The sequence below is a fragment of the Phocoena phocoena genome, chromosome 6 (genome assembly GCF_963924675.1).
Source record: "Phocoena phocoena chromosome 6, mPhoPho1.1, whole genome shotgun sequence".
Classification (NCBI taxonomy): Eukaryota; Metazoa; Chordata; class Mammalia; order Artiodactyla; family Phocoenidae; genus Phocoena; species Phocoena phocoena.
In genome coordinates this window covers 25,666,549-25,681,556 of record NC_089224.1, presented here as the reverse complement: position 1 = coordinate 25,681,556, position 15,008 = coordinate 25,666,549, and the positions used below count along the sequence as shown (strand labels likewise).

The 15,008-nt window shown below is 51.9% G+C and overlaps 1 protein-coding gene across 2 annotated transcripts in view; it reads left to right on the top strand.

The window, feature by feature from the left end:
* Window positions 1-12,653, top strand: part of BICD2 (BICD cargo adaptor 2) — a 53,911-nt gene extending 41,258 nt beyond the window's left edge. Inside the window, exons 3-8 of one of the 2 annotated variants that reach the window (XM_065878456.1) lie at window positions 4,158-4,310; window positions 4,649-5,083; window positions 5,722-6,729; window positions 6,976-7,127; window positions 8,454-8,664; window positions 10,547-12,653. In XM_065878456.1, the coding sequence (XP_065734528.1) occupies window positions 4,158-4,310; window positions 4,649-5,083; window positions 5,722-6,729; window positions 6,976-7,127; window positions 8,454-8,664; window positions 10,547-10,552 (1,965 nt within the window). In that variant the 3' untranslated portion in view covers window positions 10,553-12,653. Of the gene's footprint in view, window positions 1-4,157; window positions 4,311-4,648; window positions 5,084-5,721; window positions 6,730-6,975; window positions 7,128-8,453; window positions 8,764-10,546 lie in introns of those variants that run through there. The other variant, XM_065878455.1, reaches the window with a different exon arrangement.
* The last annotated feature ends 2,355 nt before the right edge of the window (window positions 12,654-15,008 follow it).

Genomic DNA, 15,008 nt, shown 5'->3' with positions numbered 1-15,008 from the left:
GGCTAGGAGCCAGGAAAAGGCTTATTTCCTGCTGTGGTGGCATCTGGGCCACCAGGAGCTGCTGGAAGAAAGCAAGGTGTTTGGCCACAAAGTGAGGTGTGGTGGGTATTAGGTCAGGGGCAGCAGCCCCATGCTCCAGCGTGGAGTGGACAGGCTTGGACAGAAGGACACCTGGCTCCAGAGCCAGGGCATGGAGTTGTCACATGGGCAGACAACCCAGAGGTTGCTAATCATCCAAATTCCTCACTTACTAATTCTGCTTTCCACCCAGCCCTGGTATACAGCTCAGTCTGGTTTTCTGCCGCTTTACAGCAAGGACAGCCTTTCCACTGTTTCTTGTTCCCTCCTAAGGCCTTACTGGGAGCACTTCTAACTAACATTCGTACCTCTTCTAGTGTTATTTTGTGATGGTATATGCATTCCCTAAGGCAGCTGAAGATTTCTCTGTGACTCTTCTCTGAGCCTCACCAGAGTCACCTGAAACGATTACATTTCTACCAATAGTCTCAAGGCAGTCTGGCCTTTTCCTGTCCTCCTCAAAGCTCTTCCAGCTTCTGGCCATCCCCACCTCCACAGCCACTTCCACATATTCAGGTATTTGTTACAGCAATGTCTTTTTCCTGGTATTAAACCTATATTTGTATATTTGTTTTTTCGGGCCACCATAATAGATTGCCACAAACTACTGGCTTAAAACCACAGAATTTTATTCTCTAAGATTTTCTGTATCTGAAATGAAGGTGCTGGCAGGACCGTGTTCCAGGTGGAGCCTCTCCAGCTTTTGGGTGCCGGCAACCCTCAGTGTTCCTTGTCTTGTTCACATTGTTCCGGTCTCTGCCTCTGTCTTCACCTTCTCCCTGTGCAGGCTCCACAGCTCTGACGGGGCTGGGGCATCCCTCCCACCTCCACCCTGGCCTTACATGGGGCCACAGCCCTTTCCTGGGGCTTGGGCTATGGCCTCATGGCTAAACATCTTGTCCTTTCCTCTGAGGGAAAATACTGACCAGCTTTGGAGCGCTCCTGTGCAGGACGGTGCTCCCTCCCTATGCCTTAGTTCCAGCTGTGCCGTGATGGGGCTTCTGCAACATGGGGTACTGGCTGCTCTGCATTCCAGACTCCCAGACCTGACTTCAGTACAACACCCCTCCTCACTTACTCAGGGCCTCACTCAGCAGCAGCTGACACCAGTTGGCAATGTGTGTGCTGTGCGTGGGCGACTATACACGTGCCTCAGTGAACAAGACAGAGCCTAGAGCAGCACCTAGCACAGTTGGTACTCAGTAGGGAAGGAGTGGGTGATGCCCCTCGGGGCGGTCGAGCACCAAGTGCAGTGCCAGTATGGAGACAGCGCCAGTGAAAGGTTTTCTGAGCCACACAGAGAGGCCACATGTTGTCCAGGTCCGTTTCTGTGAAAGGCAAATCCACAGACTGAAAGCAGATTGGTGGTTGCTAATTGGTGTGTGGTTTCTTTTTAGGGTGATGAAAATGTTCCAGAACAGGTAATGGTGCACAGCTCTGAATAAGCTATAACCACTGAATTGTACACTTTCAGTGGGTGAACTTCATGGTGTATGAATCATATCTCAATAAAAAAAACAAAGACGATTCCTGTGCAGGAAGACTGTGCAAGGGTTCAGCTCAGCAGAGGTTTCTGGTGCAGCCTGGGCACATAGGTTCTGGGGTGCAGAGGGCTTTGGCCTAGGCAATCAGGCTGGCCCGTGGTCTTATCTCTTTCTGTCTTCTTTCTGTCCACCTCGGGACCACTTGTTTTATTGAGGGGAGTTGTTAAATTTTAAATAAAGCCCATTTACATTGTTCGTGACCAACAGCTGCCCCTGCCTGCTGCCCCTGTCTCACCATCTTACCTCCTGTGTCCTCCCATACTGAGAGTGGGCAGGTGGTCTCAGCAGGTGCATCAGGCCAGAGTGGGCTGAACCACAACAGGTGGGGAGCAACCAGCTTGCCTTACACAAGGTGGATGCAGCAAGCATGGTTCTTGTATAGCAATCATTGTGTTAGTGAGGACTCTACAGAGAAGCAGACCGATAGGGGTGTGTGTGTATATAGAGAGAGATTTATTGTAAGGAATTGGCTCACTCAGTTGTGGGAGCTGGCAGATCCAAAATCTGCGGGTTGTGCCAGCTGGCTGGAGGCCCAGGGAAGAACTGATGTTACAGCTTGAGTCTGAAGGCTGTCTTTTTTTTTTCCTCAAGGCCTTCAACTGACTGGATAAGGCCCACCCACATTATGGCACGTGATCTGCTTTACTCAGTGGGTCTACTAATTTAAATGTTAATCTCATCTAAAAGATACCTGAATGGCGACATCTAGGCCGGTGTTTGACCAATGCCAGGACCTAGACGAGCTAACACTAAGATTAACCATAACAGTCAGTTGGGTGGTTAACAAGGGAAATGGCCAGAGTCGAGGTGTATGCAGAACTTCGTTAGGAAGCAAGTAAGTATATGTTTCTTCCCATTGCCACTCACACTGTTATTTTGTTTATTTTTGCCTAATAGGAGTTTTGCTTTCTGGGGGCCTTGCATTTCTCCAGTCAGTAACTTGGTGTCTGTTTTTTCTGATGTTGGCTCTTGGGTACCTCCTTGGGTCACTTATTGAGAAGACTGCATCAGTCCATTTACTGGAGATTTTGGTAGTGAGCGTTTGTCAGGAGTGCTTGATACATATAATGACTCACTCCGCTCTCTGTTGCTTTCTTGAACTTTTTTTCTTATTGGTCCTATTTCATTTTACCAATCCAACATTGCTGTTCCGTGTGTACCTATATGGAATCTGCACGGATTCCATGTGATGCACGGATGTGATCACAAGAAACCTCAGCACCAGCAGAGAGGCCAGTGTGCTGGGTGAGGAGGACAAAGCTGTGGGGCCCAGTGGGTGATGGCGCTTCTAGCCGAGGGTCCAGGTGGGGTGGTGTTGGCCTGGGGGGGTGTTAGATCTTTGCAGGCATGTGGGGGAAGCTGCTTGGATTGTTGGGAACAGGGATGTGGGGAGAGATGGAGAGTGTTTGTCTAGGGGATGATTCTGCCCCCGTGGCACACTGGCCATGTCTGGAGGCAGTTTCAGTGGTCACAACAGGGGTGGGGGCTGCATCCAGTAGGCAGGGCTCAGGTTGCTGCTAAGCATCCTACAGTAGACAAGATGGCCCCAGAATGTGGGCCAAGGGACCCAGGTCCTGGCACACAGCGCATAGTGGCAGCCAGTTGAGAATTCCCACCAGTCTTGATTGCACAGTTAATGACAGGTCTGCACTGGCCTCTCTCCGTGCATGATATTTGAATCCTCAAGGCACCTCGGAGGCAGGAACTCTTTTTTTAACAACTTTATTGAGATAATTCATATCCCTTACAACTCACCCACTTAAAGTGTACAGTCAGTGGATTTTAGTATATTTACAGATTTATGCACCATCCCAAATCAATTCTAGAATATTACATCATTCCAAGAAGAAACCCCATTAGCAGTCACTCTCCATCCCATCTTCTCCCTGCCCCGCAGCGACCACCCATCTGCTTTCTATCTCTGTGGATTTGCCTATTCTGGACATTTCATGTAAGTGGAATCATACAATACAATACGTGACCACTAACACCTCTTTTTTTACTCATGTTGTTTTCAAGATTTATTTGTGTTACAGCATGTTATCTCATCAGTTGGTGGACATTTGAGTTGTTTCCACTTTGCTGTTGTGAATAGTGTCTGAACATTTGTGCACAAGATTTTGGTGGACATGTGTTTTCCTTTCTCTCCAGTGCATGCCGAGGAGGGGCATTGATGGGTCAGATGTTAACTCTGTGCTGAACTGTTCGAGTAGCTGCAGACTGTTTCCACAGCACTGCACCATTGTACATGCTACCAGCAGCATGTGACCGAGGAACTACTTTGAACCCCATTCTACAGATGAAGAAACCAAGGGTCAGAGCAGGCTGAGATCCTGCATTGTTCACTGCAATACCTCACAGCCCAGGGCCCCAGCTCCTCGCCAGGTGGCCACATCGGGTACCAGAGCAGGCCTGGGATTCCAAGTCCCAGCTATATGGCCACTATGGTGGGCCTGGCTGCACTGAGCTCCTTCTGCCCCAGGGGTGGTGAGACCAGCTAGGGCAGGCTGCTCACACCTGCCTTCCTCCTGGCAGATCAACCAAAATGTAGAGATTCAGCGTGGCCGCCTGCGGGATGACATCAAGGAGTACAAGTTCCGGGAGGCCCGCCTGCTGCAGGACTACTCGGAGTTGGAGGAGGAGAACATCAGTCTGCAAAAGCAGGTGTCTGTGCTCAGGCAGAACCAGGCAAGTATCTGGGCTGGGCAGGTGGGACAGGTAGGTTGGCTCTGGGCCACGGCCCTGGCCTAACCCTCACTTTCACTAGGCAACATTTTAAGTCACCTGACAAATTGGCAGTGTGGATGTGTTCTGATTTCCGTGGCATCTCTGGTGATGAGCAAGTCTCATGCTTCTGCACTGTTCATACCACGTGCACGTGTGTCCCAGGTGTGGGCTGACCATTTCCTGTGTGCACCTCATGCCTGTAACCCTCTAAGCATCCGTGTCTTCCCAGCTGTGTAGTCAGCACAATGGTGCTTCTTCCCCATTCCTCAGGCATAGAAGAGTGTTGACCTCTTTCACAGGTGGAGTTTGAGGGTCTCAAGCATGAGATCAAGCGTCTGGAGGAGGAGACCGAATATCTCAACAGCCAGCTGGAGGACGCCATTCGGCTCAAGGAGATCTCGGAGCGGCAGCTGGAGGAGGCGCTGGAGACGCTGAAGACAGAGCGGGAGCAGAAGAACAGTCTGCGCAAGGAGCTGTCGCACTACATGAGCATCAATGACTCCCTCTACACCAGCCACCTGCACGTCTCCCTGGACGGCCTTAAGCTCGGTGATGACGCCGAAGCCCTGGCCAATGGCTTTGAGCACGGTGGCCTGGCCAAGCTGCCGCTGGACAACAAGACCTCCACGCCCACCAAGGACGGCCTTGCTCCACCTTCCCCCAGCCTCGTTTCTGACCTCCTCAGTGAGCTCAACATCTCTGAGATCCAGAAGCTTAAGCAGCAGCTAATGCAGGTGAGCGGGTGGGTAGCCCCACCCCACCCAGGTCTTGTCACAGCCCCGGGCCTTGGGCCCACGTGCACCATTCCCACCTCCACTCCTGTCCCCCATGGTGTTGGCCAGACCTCCTCGTCACCAGGACAGCGCTTTCCTGACACTTTGTCAATGCTGTGCACCTTCTTTTACTTACGTTTCTTTTACATAGGAAATTCTGTATTGTTAACCTAAGTGGAATTGCAGCATTATAGGTGGAAGTTGCCCAGAGAATTAGGTTTCTGGTTACAAGTTTGGGCACCACCAGAGGTTTTCTTATGTCCCTCTGAGGTCCCTGTGTGTAGTTTCCCATGCTGTGTCCTGTAGACACGTCACGTCAGGGTTTCCTACCCCAACTGAACAGAATCCCAGGGTCTGCACCACAGCCCCTTGGTTCACCGCGTGTCTCTGAGGAGGGACTCACCAAGCCCCGCAAGCATCTGGGCAGGGGGAAGAGCCCTCATAGCCCCACACATGACACCTCCGCCCGAATTTATCACAGAGAGGCTAGCAGGGTGATGGTCATGGCATGGATGGGGTCACTCCTGGGACTGTCCAGGGGTCTTCTGAGCGCAAGTACTCCTGTGGGCTGTTGACGGGCCTTTTCTGTGCCTTCGCAGATGGAGCGGGAGAAGGTGGGCCTGCTGGCAACGCTGCAGGACACACAGAAGCAGCTGGAGCAGGCCCGAGGGGCCCTGTCGGAGCAGCACGAGGAGGTGAGCCGCCTCACAGAGAACCTGAGTGCTCTGCGGCGCCTGCAGGCCAGCAAGGAGCGGCGGACAGCCCTGGACAGTGAGAAGGAGCGAGACAGCCATGAGGATGGTGACTACTATGAAGTGGACATCAATGGGCCTGAGATCCTGGCCTGCAAGTACCGTGTGGCCCTGGCAGAGGCTGGTGAGCTTCGGGAGCAGCTGAAGGCGCTGCGCAGTGCACACGAGGCCAGCGAGGCCCAGCACACCGAGGAGAAGGGCCGGTATGAGGCCGAAAGCCAGGCGCTCACTGAGAAGGTCTCCCTGTTGGAGAAGGCCAGTCGCCAGGACCGCGAGCTCCTGTCCCGGCTGCAGATGGAGCTGAAGAAGGTGAGCGACGTCGCAGGCGAGACACAAGGCAGCCTGAGCGTGGCCCAGGACGAGCTGGTGACCTTCAGTGAGGAGCTGGCCAACCTCTACCACCACGTGTGCATGTGCAACAACGAGACGCCCACCCGTGTGGTGCTGGACTACTACCGAGAGGGCCCGGCTGGCGCCGGCAGCTGCAGCCCCGAGACCCGGGGGCGTCGCTCACCTGTCCTGCCCAAGGGGCCGCCTGCTGCAGAGGGTAGGGCCAGGGACAGCAGCCCCTCACCTGGCTCCTCACTGCCCTCGCCCCTGAGTGACCCACGCCGGGAGCCCATGAACATCTACAACCTGATCGCCATCATCCGTGACCAGATCAGGCACCTGCAGGCGGCTGTGGACCGCACCACAGAGCTGTCGCGGCAGCGCCTGGCCTCACAGGAGCTGGGCCCAGCTGCGGACAAGGACCGGGAGGCGCTCATGGAGGAGATCCTGAAGCTGAAGTCGCTGCTCAGCACCAAGCGGGAGCAGATCACCACGCTGCGCACGGTGCTCAAGGCCAACAAGCAGGTGTGCATGGCGCCCGGGTCCGTCAGGGGTGGGCACGTGGGCGGGGGGTTTCTCACCCTCCCTTGCCTCCTGTCCCGTGCTGTTCCTGCTACTTAAGGAAAGATGTGAGAAAACCTCACCTCAGTGCTGTGGGGAGGGGCTGAGGCCTTTGAGAGGGCTGGCTGGGGCCTTGGTCTGTGGCACTGAGGCAGCAGACCCCTCCTGACGCCCCTCACCTGCCCGTCTTTTGCATCTCTGACCCCCTAGACAGCAGAGGTGGCCCTCGCCAACCTAAAGAGCAAGTACGAGAATGAGAAGGCCATGGTGACCGAGACCATGATGAAGCTGCGCAATGAGCTCAAGGCCCTCAAGGAGGACGCGGCCACCTTCTCCTCACTGCGTGCCATGTTCGCCACCAGGTAACGCTCACTGCTCCTTTCGCTGCTCAGCAGCCCAGGGGCCCAGTTTTGTCTCCACTTTACGCCTAAGATGAGAAAGTTGGAAGCAGAAAGCTGAAAGAGTGGGTCCTTATGGCCAGGCTGGAGGCATGAGCTTCGAAGGAGAAACAGGCAAGTGGGCAAGCCAGTGATAACAAATGAGTTTGCCCCCAGAACTTGGTGGGAAGTTCATGTATTTAGAAGGAAGGTTTCCCTCCCAGCAGGGGCGGGGTCCCAGTGCTGCCCCTCTGACCCTGCCAGTTAGAGTTTGTGGGGGTGGTGGGCGGCATCTTTCTTTAGGCCAGTCCTGTGGTCAGGAAGCCAGGCAGGTGCAGAGCTGGAGGCTGCTTTTGGGGCCTGCTTCTGGGTGTTTCCCTATTCAGAGAGGCATGGTGCCATCTGCTGGCCAGTGTCAGTCAGGGTTGGGAGGCTGAGGCTCTGGGTTAAACAGTGTTGAAACTGAGCTCAGGGCCTACTTTGCCTTGTGCTAGGGTGCTGGGCACTCCCTGCATTTCAGCGATGTGGGAGGAGGGGGCAAAGACAAAGAAAGAAGCTTCCAGGCCTCTCTGGAAGCTTTCTTTCCTCCTGGGCAAAGTGCTTGGGAAAGCGCTCAGTTAGTCCTCAGCACATGGTATGTTGACCCTTGCTTCCTCAACTTGTTTTATTTAAAAGCCTGACTTCTCAGATGGTGCCAAGATTGCAAACCTCGGGGCAAGGGTTAAAACTTGCTGATGGTCCTTGGCCTTGGTGGATGGGGGTGTAGGGTGGGTGTGCCCACCATCCCCTTCACCCAGGCCGCACTCCCTCCCTCAGGGACAGACCCAGGGTGGGCATTTCTCTCCCAGCTCCTTACCTAGTTGGGGAGCATGTGCCACAGCTCAGCAGATACTAAAATAGGGCTGTTTATGACATCCACATGTGCTTTTCCCAGGCTCTGGTTAGCCATTTGTTCTAGACTTACTAAGCACCTACTGTGTGCCTGGGCTATTCCGGGAGCAAGCCAATTCCTGCCCTCGGGTTTATCCCCACATCCTGAGAGCCAAGTGATATCACACCTCCAGCCCACTGCCCCTGAGCCACCTGGAGGCCTTGAAGGGCAGCCACCACCTCCTTTAGTGAAAACTGGCTTCAGAGAGCCCCTCCCAGAGAAAGCCAAACCTCAGAGGGGCACATCCTCTTCATCTCTAGCCCAGTGAGCAGATGGGGTCTGCTCACCTTCTGGAGCTCTCAGTACGGGAGCCATGATCACACGCGCCACTGGCTCTCCCAGGTCCTTCAGCCGCGCTCTCGCCTCTTGCGTCCCCGCAGGTGTGACGAGTACATCACACAGTTGGATGAGATGCAGCGGCAGCTGGCAGCTGCTGAGGACGAGAAGAAGACACTCAACTCGCTGCTGCGCATGGCCATCCAGCAGAAGCTGGCGCTGACCCAGCGGCTGGAGCTGCTTGAGCTGGACCATGAACAGACCCGGCGAAGCCGTGCCAAGGCCACCCCCAAGGCCAAGTCTGGTACCCCGAGCGTAAGTCACACCTGCGCCTGCGCTAGTGACAGGGCTGAGGGTGCTGGGCTTGCTGCCCAGGTGCTCTGTGGCGAGAAATATAACGTTTACTGCGATTAGGGCCGCAAGGGTACACGCTGCAGCTAACCTGCCGCATATCACCTGTCCGCTTCACCTCAACTAACCTGGCAGCAGCGGGACCGTGGTGCTAGGCTGGTCTTAACTGTGACTAATGCACAGAGGGAAGAATTTAGCAGAGGCAGCCTGCTTCTCCACCTGGACACTGCAAGCTTTGTGTCTGTTTCTCACCCCTCGGGACCACCCTTCACAGCAGCTGCTCTCTTGGAGGGGTGGTCAAGGTGGGGTTGGAGCCATGTGTCCTCACAAAAATGTGGCTTCCCAGGGCCCGCGTGCCATTGGCTCTCACTGGGAGGGGCAGAACTTGCATTGAAACTTGCATGTTCCCTGCATGTGTCTAATGCAGTTGTACTGCCCCGGCACCCAGAAACCAGTGTTAGAGGTTCCAGCCTGAATCCCAGGTGCGGCCTCGGAGGACACTGTGTGCTTGGTACAGATTACGGAGACAATTATTTTGTAGTTTGTGCGGCATCTCGTTACAGTTTATATTTGGGACAGAATTACAGAATTCCTTCCCCTAAACCCAGAGGAAGAGCAGCCCTGTGGCCCATGTCCTCCAGCCCAGGCGTACACGTGCTCAAGAGGCGCACAGGCATACCTAACCACACCCCAGACCAGAGCTCAGCAGCCTCAGCTTCTCTTTCTGAGATTTGTACGCTTGTCTGGTGGCCTGCAAGGTGACAAACCGGCAGGCCAAAAAGGCTTGGGTTTTTTCTAATGAGAAAAACTTCCCAAGTGCCTGGCCAAACCTCTGTCCTCACAGGAAGCCCATCCTTTTGTACTTAGAGTGTCCCCAGCTTCCAGTTGGATTTTTTCACTCTCTGCCCATTATCAGGCCTTCCTCTCAGGGGGCTTCAGACTACAAGAAACAGGGCTGTGGAAACCCCCAACCTGAGCTTGAGTTACCAGCGGGCCAGGCTGAAATGAGGGACTGGGTCCCACACCTATTAACTGAAGCCCGGCCTGGTGTGGGAAGGGAACCTTGAATGGACCCAGGGCTAGTTTCAGGATTCACGGTAAGAGGAATATGGTTCTTGATCATCAGTGCAATTCCAGAGGTGGTGACAGGCAGGAAAGGCAGCCATAGTACTCCCCCATGCTCAGAAGCTGCACCCACACCAAGAGCTTTGGCAGCCGAACTTCTCTCAGTGTTTCTCTCCAGGTCATCCTTGGGGCCCACCAGCCATGAAGGTGCAGTCTCCCTGAATAGCTCTTTGCCTCCTCTCTCTGGGGCCCAGAGGGGGAATTTTCATTGTCCCTGCACACAGGTATCTGCCCCCATTCCACTCTTTCCCTTAATTCCCAAGCATGTCTCAATTCCCACCAGATGCCAGGTTCTACCCAGACCAACTTGGATTTGGCAAACTGCGGAGTGAAGATACACAGGATGGACCATACCTGTCCCTTCTGTGTGCCTATACCCAGCTCCAGGCTGTTTTGCAGATGGGATGTCAGGTCTCGGATTCCCCTCCCACTTGAGAAGATGTCAGGCCATCTCCCCTCTGCAAGCAGGACTTCCGGGGCATGGCTGCCTGCTGGCGCCGCATACTGCTTCTGCCTCCTTGCCAAGCCTGGCACACAGCTTCTCTCCATACTTGTAAAGTAAAGGGTCTTCATGAGGTACTCGGGGCCAGCGGCGCCCCTTAACACATGCAGGTCTTCTCTGCTGCCAACTAACACACCCATGCCCTCACAGCTCGGTGAGAGCTTTAGTTGTCTGACGGGTGACCGGTTCTAACGTTGTCTTGTTTTCTCCCATTTTCAGCTGTAGAGTAGCTGCTGGGAGGACTCGGCCGCCGGCCCTGTCACACTGCAGCCCCCTCCCCTCCTCTCCCATGGGCCCACGCAGAGGAAGGAAGGGCAGCCTAAAAGTCCACTTAGAAACGTTTTTGGATATGCTACTGCAATTCTTTTCAAAATAGCATTCCCCAAGTTTTTAATGGCAGAGGAAATAAAAGCTTTAATGTTGAGAATGCCGGCAGCTGCTGCTTGGAAAGGCCTTTGTACAGGCGCTGAAGAACCTGCTTGGACAGCGACCACCAGGCTTGCTTAGGAACCCTCTAGAAACACTCACCACTGGGGTCTCCCTATTACAGATACTCCTTTTTTACCCAATCCACCTGTGCACTTTTGATATTTTGATATTATATTTGCTTCCTTCATCCCTGGCGTAGAGATGGTCTCAGATGCCGTAGTCTGTCTCGTGGTCCTGTAGCTCCCAACGGTGTGTTGATCTGTTATCAGCACATGGCACAGGTGTGTCCTCCTAGCGTGTAGCTCTAGATTGTTTAGGTGAAGGCTTCAACTTGGTAAGGAGCCCGGCTAAATGTATCCATGCTGTGGTTCAGCAGCCTTTTAATTATACGGCATTGTGGTTCATGTTTGAAATTACAGATTTTAAATGCCATGTTCATTAAGAAATCCAGGGTATTCGGATTCTGGGGTTTTTCATATTGTATTATTATTATTCTTAGGAATAGTTCAATGTAACAAGAAGAAAACTTGACCTTTGCTCTGGTTAAACAGTAAAAGGCACTTGAAAACAAAAAGATAAATTATTGAATGAGTAGTATTACCTACAAATTCCAGAATTTTCTGGGTTTTAGGACATTGTGAAGCATGACTGATTAACAGAATTTTATACAACTGTACCAGTGAAATTCCAAATTGGAATTGTTTTGTTACTCCGGTTGTTGTGCCAAATTGTGGTACACTTAGAAAATTCTACAGTCGTCGATTTTTAGGGTGTTATATTTCAACGCCTTTTTGTTAGTAATCATTGCCAGTAGTGCCTTCATCAGTTTAGGGAGGTGTTCCAGCGTAGTTTATTCTCTAAAATGGACAGTGAAGAGCTAGTTGGGAATGTTGAAGGCCAGTGTGGACCAATCAGTGTGAACAGGTGCACACCTTCTAACCTGACCCTGGGCATCTTCATTGAGGGAAAGAAAACAGCAATTGTGCAAAATTCTGTTAGTCAGTGATTCTTTACTGTGCAGATCCTTGCAAATTCAGGGGCTGAGAAAACGAAAGTGAACACAAACCTTGAGTGTGCTTTGGGAACCAAATGGACTTCATGGGACAAGCTAAGCAAGCTATGTGAACAACACGCCACGTTTGTGAAGAGTGGGGCGGGTGGCAGGGGAGCCGGCACCGTCGGCCTCGTGCATTGGGGTGAGGGCTAGCCATAGTATTCTTTGCAAATGTGAGAGAGAGACATTATATATTCTCTTGCTTGGTGTAACTAATCACTGTTAATTTCAGGAAACAGAAGTCACTAAAGCTCCTTGGCAAACCAGATCTGTGTCCTGTCCTGATTTGCTGAGTGAGGTTGTGCAAGTGGTCAAATTGGTACTCAAGGAGGAGGAAGAAAAAGTGTCCTCTCTCCTCCAAAATACAGGACAAATTATAATAATATAAGTAGCAAGAATAGAAGAATTCTGTTTCCTGGAATAAGCATTTTTATTCCTAGTTGTAGGGACCCCTATTTTTACCTTCTCTTACAGTGTTGATTCATAAGAAATAATGTTACATTTACAAAAACTTCATCTGTACGGGGTATTTATTTGCAATGATGTCTGTGTACTGTATTTTTTCTGTGCATTACCTTAGTGTCAGAATGTCTTTATTTTAAGATCATATGCATGTTCTCCTGCCAAGGAACCTTTACACAGACCCAAACAAACAAAAATGCCTTCAGATTCTGAGAAAATGAGACACAGCATGGAAAAGGAATAGGAAGGAGAAATCGCTCACAACTTGGGACACAGACATATGGTGCAAATGTCTGTAAAGCCAGTGCACATAGGAACAGTGGGCCTGGGTAAAGGGTCACGTTGGTAGGACCAGTAAATAAAGAATAATAAAAAGACAAAGCACAAAACTTGTTCTCTGTGGCTGCTCTGACCCCCTGCTCCAGATGACTGTGGGTCCAGCAATGCACTATAATTCCAGCACCTAAAACAAGAAAACCAGCCTATCGTTAACCCTGGTGGTGGAAACTGGAAGCAACCTGAAGCCCATCTCAGGAGGCTTGGGGGGAAGGGGAGACAGGGGGTGCCTCCCGTGACGGGCGTCAGGTGTCGTGAGCACCCAGCAGCGTGGCAGTGAGAGCACATTGCTTTTGCATTGTACTGACTAGGAAGCAAAGAGATTTGCATGACGAGGGATCCTTTGCCCTCCAAACTCTTGCTCTTTGTGCCCAGGAATGAATAGGTGCAGGCAACAAGAGTTACTTGTTTCTCAACACAAAACCATGTTCACCTGCAGGAATGTGTTCAAGGCACGCTGAGCCCGTCCCAGTGATTTGCTTGTGAGTGTGAGCATAGGGTACAAATCATGTCTGAGGGAATAGGAAGTCCTAGGGACAGTTTGCCACCTCTCTTTCTGATGGTCGCAGTCAGGCCTGAGTGATTTCACTCAAATCTCAGGGCTTCCCTTGGGGAGGCTGTCTGAGGTCAGGATCCTGCTACCCTGGCATCTCCCCTCCACCCGGAGTCTCCCTTGGCTTCATGGTCCCTGAGAGGCCCCCTCCTTCTCACGATCCCCACCCATCCCACTTTAGTAGCATGGACCCATGTTCGGTTTGAACCTTTCTTTCCAAAGAGAATTGTTTTTGTAACTCAGGAGCTAGAAGGAGTCTTCTTTCCCTACTGTCCTGTCATCCCAACAGTTCCCTGGAAGAGGTTGGGAAGAGAGCCTGCGACAGATCTGGAGGAGACCCCCAGGAGGAGGGGGCATTGGCAGTGAGCTGAGCAGGGCAGGCTCTTTTTCAGGTGGGGATACCACCTGGTCCTTGGCCCAGTCCTGCTTTTTGGGGTGTTTGATTTGCACAAGCGCATATGCTGAGGCCTTCCCTACCCCTCAGTGTGCTTCAGGTCCTTGAACATGTGCTTCTTCAGGAGTGGCAGGCTCCTGAGCGGGTGGGGTCCTGGGGAGCCTGTGGGAGGGGGCAGTTGGAGCTGAAAGGCTTTCCACTTGGTCTTCCTTTCCGAGAGGGAATGTCCCCATTCCTGCCACCTCCTCCATCTCCCTGCAGTGATTTTCACCCCCACACACCCAAGCAGGTTACCAGAGCTGGAAACAACAGCGCCAGCTTGGAGACACTGCCTCCTGCCTTTGGGAGCCTCCTGGAAAACCAGATATGCCTTCAGTCTGACATCACCTCGTGTGGAATTTTGGCAGGGATCAGATGCCATCAGGTTTGCCTCTGTGCTCATCTTTCATTTGTGCCCAAACAGAGCTGGAAGAGCGATGTGTTATCATTTTGTCAGATTTCTTGTGGGAAAGCACACTGGCTCTTGTGAGTTCACCTCAGTTATCCATGAGCTTGCCTTGGTAAGCCTAGGTCCCTGGAGCGGAGGCTCCCTCCTCCCCGCCACCCGCCCCCCCCCCCCCACACACACACACAGAGTTCCTCCTCCTAAGCAAATGGCAGTGCCACAGTACCTTACCCACAGAAAAGGCCTCCCTGCCTGGATAGTATGAGCACACCCCCTCGTGGGCCTCCATGAGAACAATAGGAATCAGTGGTCACACACACACACACCAGGATCCATTTTCATCTCTTAAGGAACCAAGATTTATTTACCCTAAAGTGTTTGTGAAGTATAGCACACATACATAGGAGTGCAAGCAAGTGTCCAGTGGCTGTATATTTGCAAAATGGACACACTCTGCAGCCACCATCCAGATGAGAAAGCAAATGAAGGCAGGCAGTCCCCCAAAGCCCTCGTGCTTTCTGTACCCACTCCCTTTCAGGGATAACTCCCTGAGTCTTGTCAGTTCAGGCCACTTGTGCCATTTTCTGTACTTTATATAAATGGAAGCATACAGTAGAGACCCAGACCTATAATAGATTTGCTTACCAAACTACATTTGATTTCTCACACTGTCATCGAACTATGGGTGTCTCACTTTTGGTTCAAAGACATAAATCAATTGACTGTAAAATGACGGGAAAAGATATTCCATGCAAACAGTATCCAAAAGAGAACAGGAGTGACTCTACTAATATTAGACAAAATAGACTAATTAAGACAAAAATTGTTACAAGAGACCAAGAGGAGCATTATATAATGATAAAAAAGTCAATTCACCAATAAGATATAACAATTATAAACATATGCAACAGACAACCGAGCCCCCAAATACAGTGATAATACAAATTATGGAATACAAAAGAATAGACAAATAGATCGATGGAACCGATTAAAGAATGGTACTGGAAC